At 41.1% G+C, this 12,119-nt stretch overlaps 1 protein-coding gene across 6 annotated transcripts in view; it reads right to left on the bottom strand.

Moving 5' to 3' along the window:
* LOC105268152 (ubiquitin carboxyl-terminal hydrolase 9) overlaps positions 1–12,119 on the bottom strand; it is a 116,185-nt gene that overhangs the window by 16,964 nt on the left and 87,102 nt on the right. For all 6 annotated transcript variants that reach the window (XM_011307460.1, XM_011307463.1, XM_011307464.1 and 3 more), the window contains exon 12: positions 11,938–12,056. In XM_011307460.1, the coding sequence (XP_011305762.1) occupies positions 11,938–12,056 (119 nt within the window). The remainder of the gene's footprint in view (positions 1–11,937; positions 12,057–12,119) is intronic.

Raw genomic sequence — 12,119 nt, 5'->3', positions numbered from 1 at the left:
AAAAAGTGTGGCGTTATTTGGGGGAATTTTCATGCAAATCCTCATTTTTTCATGTAAAAAAAGGAAGGCGCGTCACAGGCGACCGCTGGCGGTGCACTTTTCCATGAGTAAAGGAGGAAGAATTACACGCATGCCACGGTAGATGGCGCCGAACTAACAATCCATAGAGCATGACAATCGACGAGGTATTCGCTGAAATTGTAAAATTCGAATTTTTCGAAACAGTATTAGGGGAACATGAGGATCGAAGCGGTGTTCACGGAAATTGAAAAATTCGAATTTTTTGAAAACGTATCAGGGGAGCATGACAATTAAAGACGTATTCACTGAAATTGTAAAATTCGAATTTTTCGAAACAGTATCAGAGGAACATGAGGATCGAGGAGGTATTCGCTGAATTTGAAAAATTCGAATTTTTCGAAAAAGTATCAGGGGAGCATGAGGATCGAGGAGGTATTCACTGAAATTGAAAAATTCGAATTTTTCGAAAAAGTATCAGGGGAGCATGACAATGGAGGAGGTATTCGCTGAAATTGAAAAATTCGAAATTTCCAAAAAAGTATCAGGGGAGCATGACAATGGAGGAGGTATTCGCTGAAATTGAAAAATTCGAATTTTTCGAAAAAGTATCAGGGGAACATGAGGATCGAGGAGGTATTCAATGAAATTTAAAAATTCGAAATTTCCAAAAAAATTATTAGGGGAGCATGAAAAACGAGGAGGTTCGTTATCCTATTAAAAAAAGCAGAGCACTCTCATGGCGCCCACCACAAGTGTCATGGCGCAATGCTCATGGGGCACTGTGCATTAATTCAGGATGAATCCACACGAGCAGTTCCATGAGAATTGACATGGAGAAGTGCATCAACGTCCCGGCCGCGGAGCGGCCGGGGCGGCGCTAGTTTTCAATATAATGTGAAACTGCGGTTAAAATAATCGCGTGAATGAGCACGGCATAAATTCGAGATAAGTTGTGATAATTACTGAAGAAGTTCACTGATTTACACTGAAAAGATCGATCTCAATACTCCCTATTACATGCTTGGCAAGCTCCGTCTAAGCGACAGTCTATTAACGTCCTCAGGGCCGACAGAGATGGCGGTTTCTACCTCAACCGCGATGCCTTTGGCTCCTCACCTAGATGACTCTTTCTCTGCTGTCCATTCAACAGGGAATTCAATCCGTTAGGAGAAAAATCTCGTTACAGAATTCTTGATGAGAAGTTCTGCTAACACGAACTCTTTAAGTATGATTGCTTGACGTTTGTTTACTGGGTCTAGAGCAGAGAAATTGAGTCGCCTTCTAACTCTGAGTACCAACAGAGAACGCGAAACTGGATCCGTTAAAGATGAGAGAAGACATTGTGGTCAATAAAAGCAGTGAGTTTAGTCAACAGATGAGATCCCCCCAGCTTGATCGCAAAAAATAATTCCACACTCTGACTATAGATAAGAAGTATGTGCGGCTGTGGCGGATCCCGCGGTTTTTTCTTGATCATTCTCGTAATCTTGGAATTACCCAACGGTTTTGGGGAACAGCTGCCAACAGGCGGGGGATGACTCATGCTCCTCGTACACAAGAGCGTACCCCCCCCCCGGCCGCAGGTTGAGACCTGGAAACGGCAGGAGGCCTCTCGACTCCAGCGATAATCCGGAATGTAAATGTCGGCCTAATGAAAAGATTATGACGCTAAGCCGCCGCCACAGAGGCCCGCGAAACAGAGATATGGAGCCCGACACTAGACGCACTATGGCTTAACGCCCTGCAACAACCCCCGCTTTCGAGAGGGCCTCCAAACCCACAGGCGGGTAACAGGAAGTGCGATCTCTCTCTCTCTCTCTCTCTCTCTCTCTCAATGGACCCGAAATTAATGAGATCTCACTGATAGGCCGAAAACGTCGTACAAGTCGGGAATAAGGAGATCACACCACTCGAGCCGCAATTGCAGCTGTTAACGGTTTTCCGGCTCTCAGAACGAAACAATGAACTCCCGAATTTCCAGATACGGACCGCCATGATGAGTAACTAATCCCAGCATATTAATTACTCCCTCTGAAAAATCACGGTCATGGACTTAGGTAGGGGATGACCTCCACCGAAGGCATATATGACCCCGCGCTAACCCGCAAAGGGCACTTCAGACTACTTCATGTCGACTATTATTTCGATTTCGAACGACTTCTTCAAGTCTCGTTGATTCTTCAAGTTAGTTCATCGCCAGTTCTCACCTGCATCAACCAAGTTAGTCTCGGGGAAGCGGAGTCATACTTACAAGACGAGACCGTCTTCATCCACAATTACGCCTGAGTCGCGTGAATCTATTGCGGACTATCCACAATATATATCTACTATTGAGCCAATCCACTTCAGAAATTGCCACGCCGGAGTCGGGTAAGCAAGAAGAAATTAAATTGACAACGAGGATTCCCCTGGACTCATTCATTACGGGTTTAAAGGGCAACGCTTGTACGGAGTGACAAGTACCTGCTGACAGACTTATTGACACAGTCCAGCCTCAAAAGAGTGTAACCAAACTACACAAAATATTTGTTTTGTTAGTGAATGAGAGTTGAGTGAACCATAAAAAGTGATCCGACATCTGAAGTCCACGAGAAGCCGAGCCGCCACCCCTGGTCCGACGGAAAATTGGGATCTTTCATTGCACCGCCGGAACCTGCGGTTCGACACCTTCTCACCAGGTGAACGACCGGTACACCTAGATTATCGCAACGAATCTCCGAGTTCGTCGACCTCATCTTCACACCCCGAGAATCGTCTCATCTCCGAGAAATCACCGAGTTCTACCCCTTCAACCTTCGAGGGAACCGCCGAGTCTGCCGCAACGCGACTGAGTGATCGCGCGCACCTTCTATTTCCCTGTTTATCATCAACTGTAAGTCTTGAATCAATTGTAATTCTTCCTTCACCTCAGTGTTACCTACTTCTCCCATCAAATTGAGCGGTTTTATCTTGGATTGTTGTAATAATCCTGTGTTTTAGTACTCCAATAAATATTCCTAAATTAATCAGTAGAAGGTTTTTCCCTCTATCTCTGCGTAATTCTCTCACTAATCAGAATTCCTGCGTAACCTAGCATGGTACACTTCAGTGTTTTATCCCACACAATACGAGCCCATTTAACTTTGGCATCCGTTTAGACGTAACTGGTCGCGGTCAATTCAGTTTTGGGGTTCGCCCTTTTGAGAAATAACCGATCGTCCAGCCGCCTGGAAGCCGCAACACGGCCTCGACCCAATCCAGCTGAGTGGCTTCAATACTATCAGGACTGAGTGAATCCCTTAGAGTAAGGGCCCGGCAACCTTCAAGTAGTCGGGAGTTAGCCTATTACAAGGGTCGGGATAATCCTCTCATCCTAACGGGTACCTAATTAGCCAGCCATTGTGTGCGATAAGTAGTGATGATATTCCCGCCAGTAACGTAGAGTGGCGTGCCAGTCGAATAAAAATGGCTGAACCGCCAGAATTAGCAGAAATTTTTAGTTTTAAATTTAAAATAGAAAATTGAAAAATTGAAACTTATAATGAAAAACCCTCAAGAATATATTTCGGAATTGGTTTTCGGTAATTATTATTTTCCGACCAAATATTGCAATTCTAAATGTGTAAAATAAAAATTTGGCATGGTCATATTTGGAATATATCCAGAAAATTCCATTGCAGAGTTTCATATTGGATTTGCAATGAGGAAATAAATGTTCTCATTATTTCTCTGACGGACCATACCTTATGACTTCTGATTTCGATGAAATGGTGGTCTACCGCGAGACTCGAAAATTGTTTTAAAAAATTACAAATTTGATATACCTAAAAATAAATATATTTTTTAATTAAGTGTCTACTCTTAGCGAACATTATGGAATGTTGCTCAAAGGAAACCGCGGGAAGATGGTAGACGTCTTCCATCATGGGTAATGGGAAGGAATGAAATAAGGATCATAGTGCATCATAAAAACCGCTTTTTCTATTCAATATTATCATTCATCGAAAATCTCGGCTATATTTGTAATTTATTAGGGGCTATCTGGGTTCTGTCCTCTGCTGTTATCTTCTCAGAATCCTTATTCTCATATTTCAGAATTCTTAATTATTATCCATTTATTATTCATCCTCTACCAGTATCAGTTGAACCGGGGGTCAAGCAGAGAGAAAAATCAAACTATAGCAGGTAGTTTCTTGAAGTGGATGAGGCCCCTCTCCCAGCTCTCACTAACGAACCTCGGGAGTCGCGTGAGGCAAATGAGCCCAGGTTGTCGGGCCCTGCCTTAGAGCAACAACCCGATGTCATGCTCAGGGCATCCCACGAATCGGACACAACTGAAGCACGTACCATGTACCCCAACTCCTCATACTCCTGGAGAAAATCACTGTGAAGCTACTGATTCTTCGAGTCCTTGTCTATTGTCCGAACAACACTAGTCAGACATGCCGTGGCGCGACTTTAAGAATCACTAAGAACTATAAGATGAAGCCTAACTAAGTAGTCTCCTAACTAAATAGCCCAAAATGGGCACATGAGTGCATAGGCATGAAGTACTTTTGACGGTCTGCCTTTTCCATAGTGCTATCTTTGATATTTGAGACCTCTTCTTGCAATCAGAACTGGGTGACAAGATTATCAAGTTCCTCGTTGCTGACTGAAATGTGCTTTCAGATTGTCATAAAAATGCCCATCCAAAAATCGTGGACGTAAATATAGAGGAATGTGGTAGCCCCTTGATTATCTGTGGCTCCGCTATCAATTTGAAGAAAACTGCTCTATTGAGAAGGTCAATAGGTCTTAAAGTCGGATACTCTGTATTGGCTTGTTTCAGTCCTTTGAGATGGCCCTAACATCAATTTTGAGTGACTGAAAACGTCGGCAAAGTGGCTGTGAGGCAGTCAAGAACGTACCCCCTGATCTTTACCTGCCTATCGGAATTAAGTGCTTTCAGACCGAATTGAGAATATCTATTTGAACATGACCTTGATCCACTGATGCCAACGACAGGTAGCAAGACTAGAGATGTGGGCAAGTCAAATCTTTTTCCACATGATGAATAACGAACGACAATTGAGAAACAGTATCCAATGGCATCTTAACCTCCGACGGTGATCCATCATCCACGTGCAAGGAGACTAGCGCTGCTGCGGGAAGAATATCAGGACTGAGCTGCCGAGAATTATCACAAACTGGGGATGCCACTGATTGAGAAGCACATGCAAGCGACGGCTGTAGAGAATGTATAGAAATCGGTAACGACGCTGACGATGATGACTTTGATCGAACAGGTCACGATGGAGAAGATTCCGGCATAGAGTGTGCATTATCTTGTATTATCAGGGTGAAAATGTGACACAGGAGCAGACGTCCGTGACTGAACAGATGACTTCAAGACGGCAGGCCTAGTTGCTGGAGTGCTGGAGGGCTGGTGTGAATCATTGGCTTGTCTGTAGAGAAGAGTACTGACTAAGCAGCAATGATCAGCAGGTGACATGACTTCAAATTTTGTCGCAAAATGTACAGGGGAAAAATTCCAGGAGCCCCAGACTGATCACCACTGCATGACTTTAGAAGTTGGGTAGCGAGCACATGAGTCAAAAGTCTTCGTTACGTACCACCGCATCATTACGTCGGAGGGACAGGAACGCCCTACGTCACGGGCGGAAAATTCACGGACATTCCCGCGCTTTTCAGCCGATGCCACGCCGTAGAAATTCAGGACGTGGTAAATTGTAAAAACAATGCAATATTTACTTGTCCTGAATATTATTTGGCTCGAAATATTTCGGCGAGATTTTACTCAAAAAAACCGGTAGTGAGCCGTGGCGCGGGAAAGGATAAAGAAGAGAAAAATAATTATTCAACATACGCGACGTGTTGAGTCAGAAGAAGATGTTGATAAATAAACTGGATGATACCTGATGGTTTCACCTTAGTAGGGCTTTACCAACCCTTCCCAGTGCCTACGCGGTATCTCAGCCTAATTCCCTACCCGCACTCTAGTTAACTTTTAACTAAACTGCACAAGCTATCAGCTCTACTTGAGACGATGAAAAATTTTTCACCATCGGGATTCGAACATGAAGGCAGAGCCCGTCGACGACGAGCCCAAAGATGTCCTTTAAGAAAATTTTTATATTTTCGATATAATATGAAACTGCGGTCAAAATAATCGCGTGAAAATACACGGCGGAAATTCGCGATAAATTGTGTCAATTAATGGGGACGTACAATGTAGATATTTACACAGAGGAAGTGAGGTCGATAGGACAGATACCACAACAGATCAGCCATTTGTATATTAATTGGGTTACGGCTGATAAAATAGGCCGTGCCCAGGAAGTAGCGCCCCCAGCGGACCATCCGGCGACTAATGAGGCTGATGCATCAACACCAATAACTTGAAATGTTTCTCCAATAATTTGCAACCTTCCTTGGTTTTCGCAATAATTCCCACATTTTCACGATTTTTCAGATTTTCGACATTCTTTGCATTTTGAAAATTTAGCCGCTCTTTCTAGTCCGCAATTTATCAGATATTTTACATTTTGAATTTTTCAAATTTTGCCTCTCTCTGGTCCCTAGCTGAAATTCGTCCAATAATTTGCAATCTTCCTTCCCTTCCGCAATGATTGATGAATTTTGGTGATTTTCGACGTTCTTTTAATTTTTAAATTGCTGCCGCTGCCCGCCAAACAAAATCTCTTCAATAAACTGAAACGATTTCAAATTTTTTTGACTTTTTTTGAATTTTAAAAATTTACCGCTTTCCAGGCAAAATTTGAACGATAATTTGCAATCTCCTTCAAAACCATAATTCCTTCTCTTTCTCACGTACGAGGTGAAGGGGGAACTTTGTCCCGCACCCTATTCATGGGAAGGAAATGCCCCACACTGCAGCGCACAGTTACACGGACGTACAGCTGCTGAACGCCGAAGCACCATTAGCTGTCCTACTCCCCCTAATATCTCCTCAGGGTTGCTTCTCATCGAAAAGTGGAAAAAAACTTTTCATTTTAGAATCACCCCGTGAACATGCTGGTCTCAGATCTGGTCTGGGATACCATCTAGATTTCGTAAGACGATCCATTGGATTCATTGCATTTGATTGATTCATCAAGTTTTATAAGTCGAATTTTGCACTTAAACTTGGTTTATACAGTAGTCATTGCAATACTCCTCCTATTTGATGATTTATCTTGATCGGCGTGATGGACAGGGAGAGCGGATAAAACAATCGTTGGCCGTATCATTTCCGACATGATTGAGCGCTGCTCGACTTTCTCCAAAATGCAATGGAGCGATTCAGTACTCACAAAACCGTGATTTACATGACTTTGAAAACGATTTAAACTTAATAGAAGTTTGATTAACATTAACCAGAAAGCAATCAATCATAAAGTATTCTCGTTTTTACTCTTTGGTATTCGAATGCTTTCTTCTGCTTATTGGGTAACCATGTAGACAATACTGCATGTCGATACTCGTGGCAAAAGAGTTTTTGTGCTCGTGAGGGGTTAATAACGCTGACCGTAGGCGGGTGATATAATTTTGCCAGTCAAACACTTTCACCATGAGTATCGAAATATACCGTTTCAACATTACGTGCGTGAAAACTCTTTTCAGGCACGATCCATCTTTTTCTACTTTCTGTCCGTGCAGTGAATTTTTTCCAAGGGGTTATGTGCAGTTAGAATTTTCAAAAAATGTATCGTCTAGTCAATAGTGCACTGAACAACAAAACAGCGATTTTTTTTATTTTCGCGATTTTCTTCCTCTATACAGATCTCAGCGCTAAAAATGACTAGAAAGATGTGTGGGGGTTTTCGGCAAAACAACAGTACGAGTTGGAACCAGCTGATGTGGAAAATACCTCCAAAAATCGTTCCGTGTTGCTGAAAAACTGTTGAAATAACGGTTCACATCGCCGCTGAGGTCTATAATGAAAATGCAACATCACTGTTGTACTATATGAATGCAATGGGATCATCAGTTGGGCCCGATGCCTATATGCATATGTTGACAAGGAGAATGTAGAGTAAATCGCGAGTGCTTGAGAGCACGCGAAAGGGAAGACTGGCTAGTAGACAACATCAATGCCAATCTTATGGTCCTGGATTAGATGACGTGTAAGTAAAAAGAAATAAATTTGCCGTCATACCTGCACGCAAAGTTCGATTTTACTCCTCACGTGACGAGAAGAAAGTAGCCTATTCCATTGTTCGAATTGCTTTTGTTTTTGAGGGTCCTCGAGTTGATAACCCACTGTCATTTACAAAAAAAAATGTATTTTTTCTGTGTGCTTATGACGACAAATACAAGTTCGCCTCGGAGGGGTAATACACGCGCAGGTTACAATGCCCTGTTTTTCCCTTTGATGCACAATCTACTATTATCTATGTCTGAACTTCTGAAACTTTAAACGCTTTTTTCTCATAACTATGTTTTTCAAGTCGGTGACCACGATTAATGAAAAACGGTGGAATCTATTGTTTTGAAATTTCGACGTGAGATCGGATATACTCCTCGGGTTTTAATGGAAAGAATAAAATTTCGGATAATTATTTCCATTTTTTAGACAACTTTACGGAAAAATTTTGGTCGAAAACTCGATTTTTTTATTTGCAAAGCCACTATTCCGGCGAAAATTGAAAGTTCGATCATTCCTTCGGTTAATATCTGGTTTTATTTTTGATTGTAGACGACCTAAACCGGAGAAATCATGGTCACCATCGAACACTTTCTTTTTGGAGGACATTCAGGAGATCGTCAGCAGAGATAGGAGCTCACCAGATCGATATTTTTGGAAATTAATAGTGCCATTGTAGCCTCAAATGTTGCCATTAAAAGTCCGCTATTTTTAGTTTTTGTGAAGTAGACGACCTTTCCGCCACTAAATTATGAAAAAACAAAAACATCTTTTTTCAGCTTTCTAATTGCATATAACCACTTGAGTTTGTCACTTGTATGGGAATATTTTTCTTTTCTACGACCATTACGGTTCTATAGGCGCCTCTCATCTTGTAGCCTTAAATTTCTCCTTACTATCCTGTTTCTTATTTTCTATTTGCGGTTCCATGGACTAACTTTTTCCAACTGCACGCATTTGGCTTGTACTAAGGGAAACCATGGAAAACCTCAGTAGTGCAACTGGCTCGTAATGCAGGGAATCTGCTGTGTACATCAGTTACACTGACTTGCTGAACACAGCTCTCTACATCCGTGCCTAACGCCGGCAGCCTCCATGCAGAAGGTGTAACCAAGCGGACACATATCTAAGTAGTAACCCAACTAAACGTCGCTTAGTTTGGACAACCACCCGCAAGGCTACTGCCGCTGCTTTTATCGTAATATTCTATTTTAATGGTATCAAATTTTTTTTGTGTTACGGACGTAAATAGCGATAGGAAAGTCTAAATTAATAATATTGATTTCACTGCTATGGACGTATAACCGCCTGTACTGAAGCCGATAGATGGATATTTAGATAGAAGATATTTTAATTATCTGTACCTAGATTTCGCCCTAGAATTTAGTAAATTATATATCTGTCTAACTTGCCGAAATATGATTCCCGCGAAAGATCGGTCTACCGAACTTTATCTTATCAAGAGCGGGGGGAGAACGAATGTTGATTGGCAGTTTGGCATAACTTGCGCTCAGCACAGAACTTAAAAACATGATCATTCACGGTCGAAATCTCATTATTAAGTGTCTCTGTCTCGCTTGAGACGTTTTAACTGCAATTTCAAACATTATTAGAGGTCAGTGGAAATCATCGTGATTAGGTTTATGTTTCTATATATATTTAAGTCCGTTCGTTAAAAAAAATATTCTGTATTGATAGTGCAATGAAATTTGCTTGATTCGAAAAGAATAGCTTAAACCAGGCATGGGCAACCTCTGCTCTGAGAGCAAGTCGTGGTGCCAACCTCTATTAGTGCGTAACAAAGGGTAGACGAGAGTCCATTGTATCAGGTGATGCGCCTGATCGACCAGGGTCGTAAAGGCCCTTCTACTCTGAAATCAACCGAAGTGGAGATAACCCTTAAGCAAAGGAAAAGTGGGGAAGTAAGTCGAAAATGGAAAATTTTCCTTTTTCACTCCAATCACGTTTTTAAGCTGGCCAAGAGAGGACAAAAATATATGAAAAATGAAACGAACTTTGCAGAATTTAATTAATTCACAGTGAGGACAGAATCAATCGTTTTCTCCTTCTAAATTCAATCCAGGTTTCAACAGAACATATCTAAGAATTTCAACGAATCCACACATGATCCTATTCAGAAAATATTTTTGTCCCGGTTTAGATTTTTTAATTTCTTTTTTATTCGTCGCCGCGGCTATTTTTCTTACTTTACCATTTCGCAGATCGGACGGCCAAGACTGGCCCCACTATGATCGTACTAGAATCCCTATAATTGGCATAGTTATAGACTTTATTGGATTTCTAATTCGAGTTTATGACTCTACTCCGAGCTACCCGGAGGTTACCCATGCCGGGCTTAAACGACTTGTGTTAGTAACGGCAGTTGTCACCAACATATATTAGATGAGGCATGAACAACCTCCAAGTAGCTCGGAACAGAGTCATAAACTCGAGTTAAGAATCCGAAAAAGTTTATAACCATATCAATTATAAGGGTCCTAGCACGATCGTAGTGGGGACGGTAGTGGGAGGCCTCACAGTAGCAGCATTGGGAAGCGTTCCGTTAGCGTCTGCCAAATAGTGAAATGAGAAAAATAGCCGCCGCGATTAGTAAAAAAAGAAATTAGAAGATCTAAATCGGGACGGAATTCTACTGAGTTATTCAACTAAATGTAAAATATCTATTATTGGTAGGAAAAAAACTGAAATGATCCGAAAAATTCAACTTCCTGAATTATTGATATTTTTTAAGTTGCTGTTGAAATTATTGGTACAGTAACGACCTTTCCAAAAAATATAGGAAAGAAACAATAGCAGTGTCTGCATTTTTTAATGGCTGAAGTTATTTCCTCATATAGAAAATAAATATATTTTTTAAGACTCGGTCAGAGTTTCTGATTATCTCGTATAGATTGTTTTTTTTCGTGTTTCTTTTTTATTTGAAACTTTCGTGCAGTCTTGCATGAAGCAGATCTGTATCACATAAATGCATATAGGCTGAAAAAAAATTTAAAAAAAACCCAAAAATATAGAGTCCATGCTGTTCCTATTCTAAAAGGGACGCACTTGACACAATCGATTATCTCGAAAATGTCGAAATCATGAAGCCACGATTCCTTACTAGTCCACTTAAAGTGGCGCGTGATTACAAAGTCATAACTCTCTTACAGCAGTCGTTTCATACTTGCGCGCTGGCGTGCCCTACGCATCCTCGTTTTATAAAATTTTAGGATGATTCTGGAAAAGCACCAGTTGAAAATATCTGATTTGATGGAGCAGGGGGGTGACGGGGGGCGACAAAAGAAAATATCTTCCTATGCGGTTGGTGGGGCATTATGGACACAATGAACTCTTGCCCACCCTCTGTCATATAGTAAAAGGGGTCGCCCAGCCATGCCGAATTGTTACCAGCCCGATATATTAAATCTGCATTGGGGACGATGGGGCAAAATTGAATAGACGAAAAGACCATTATTCAATTAGACACAATCCTACCAACTTTCTTTTTCATGTAAACAAAAACTAACAGATGGAAGTTAAGTGGCACTGAGTTTTCCTTTTCGGTATTTAAATCCTGGAAGTACTGGTGAGCAGTAGCTCACAACTAAAAAACGTTAAAATCATAAAAATAGTCCTTTTTCAAGCATAATAATGAACTTTAAAAAAATTAACGCAAATTTAAAGCTTGTTCATTTTGCTCCATCTCCAGTTTTTACTTTCACCCATTAAAAGTTTCCTTGTTAAAGAATTATAGTTTTTAAAATATAAATTAATAAATAAAGTAATACCTCCAAAATGGCAAACACAAGCATAGAGATCATATAAATGTCGTCCCACACTGAGTCCAACCAGAGGAAAAGTTACTTTGTCATCCAGCTTCATGCTGACACACTCGTGGAATACAAATCTGTACATTTCAAATACATAAAAATAATTCATCAAAGAAACGTCGAGCACATCGAAAAACATA

Source organism: Fopius arisanus, unplaced genomic scaffold, assembly GCF_000806365.1.
Source record: "Fopius arisanus strain USDA-PBARC FA_bdor unplaced genomic scaffold, ASM80636v1 scaffold00054, whole genome shotgun sequence".
NCBI classification, from domain to species: Eukaryota; Metazoa; Arthropoda; class Insecta; order Hymenoptera; family Braconidae; genus Fopius; species Fopius arisanus.
Note: the sequence above shows the minus strand (reverse complement) of the source record. Positions and strands in the feature narration are given on the sequence as shown.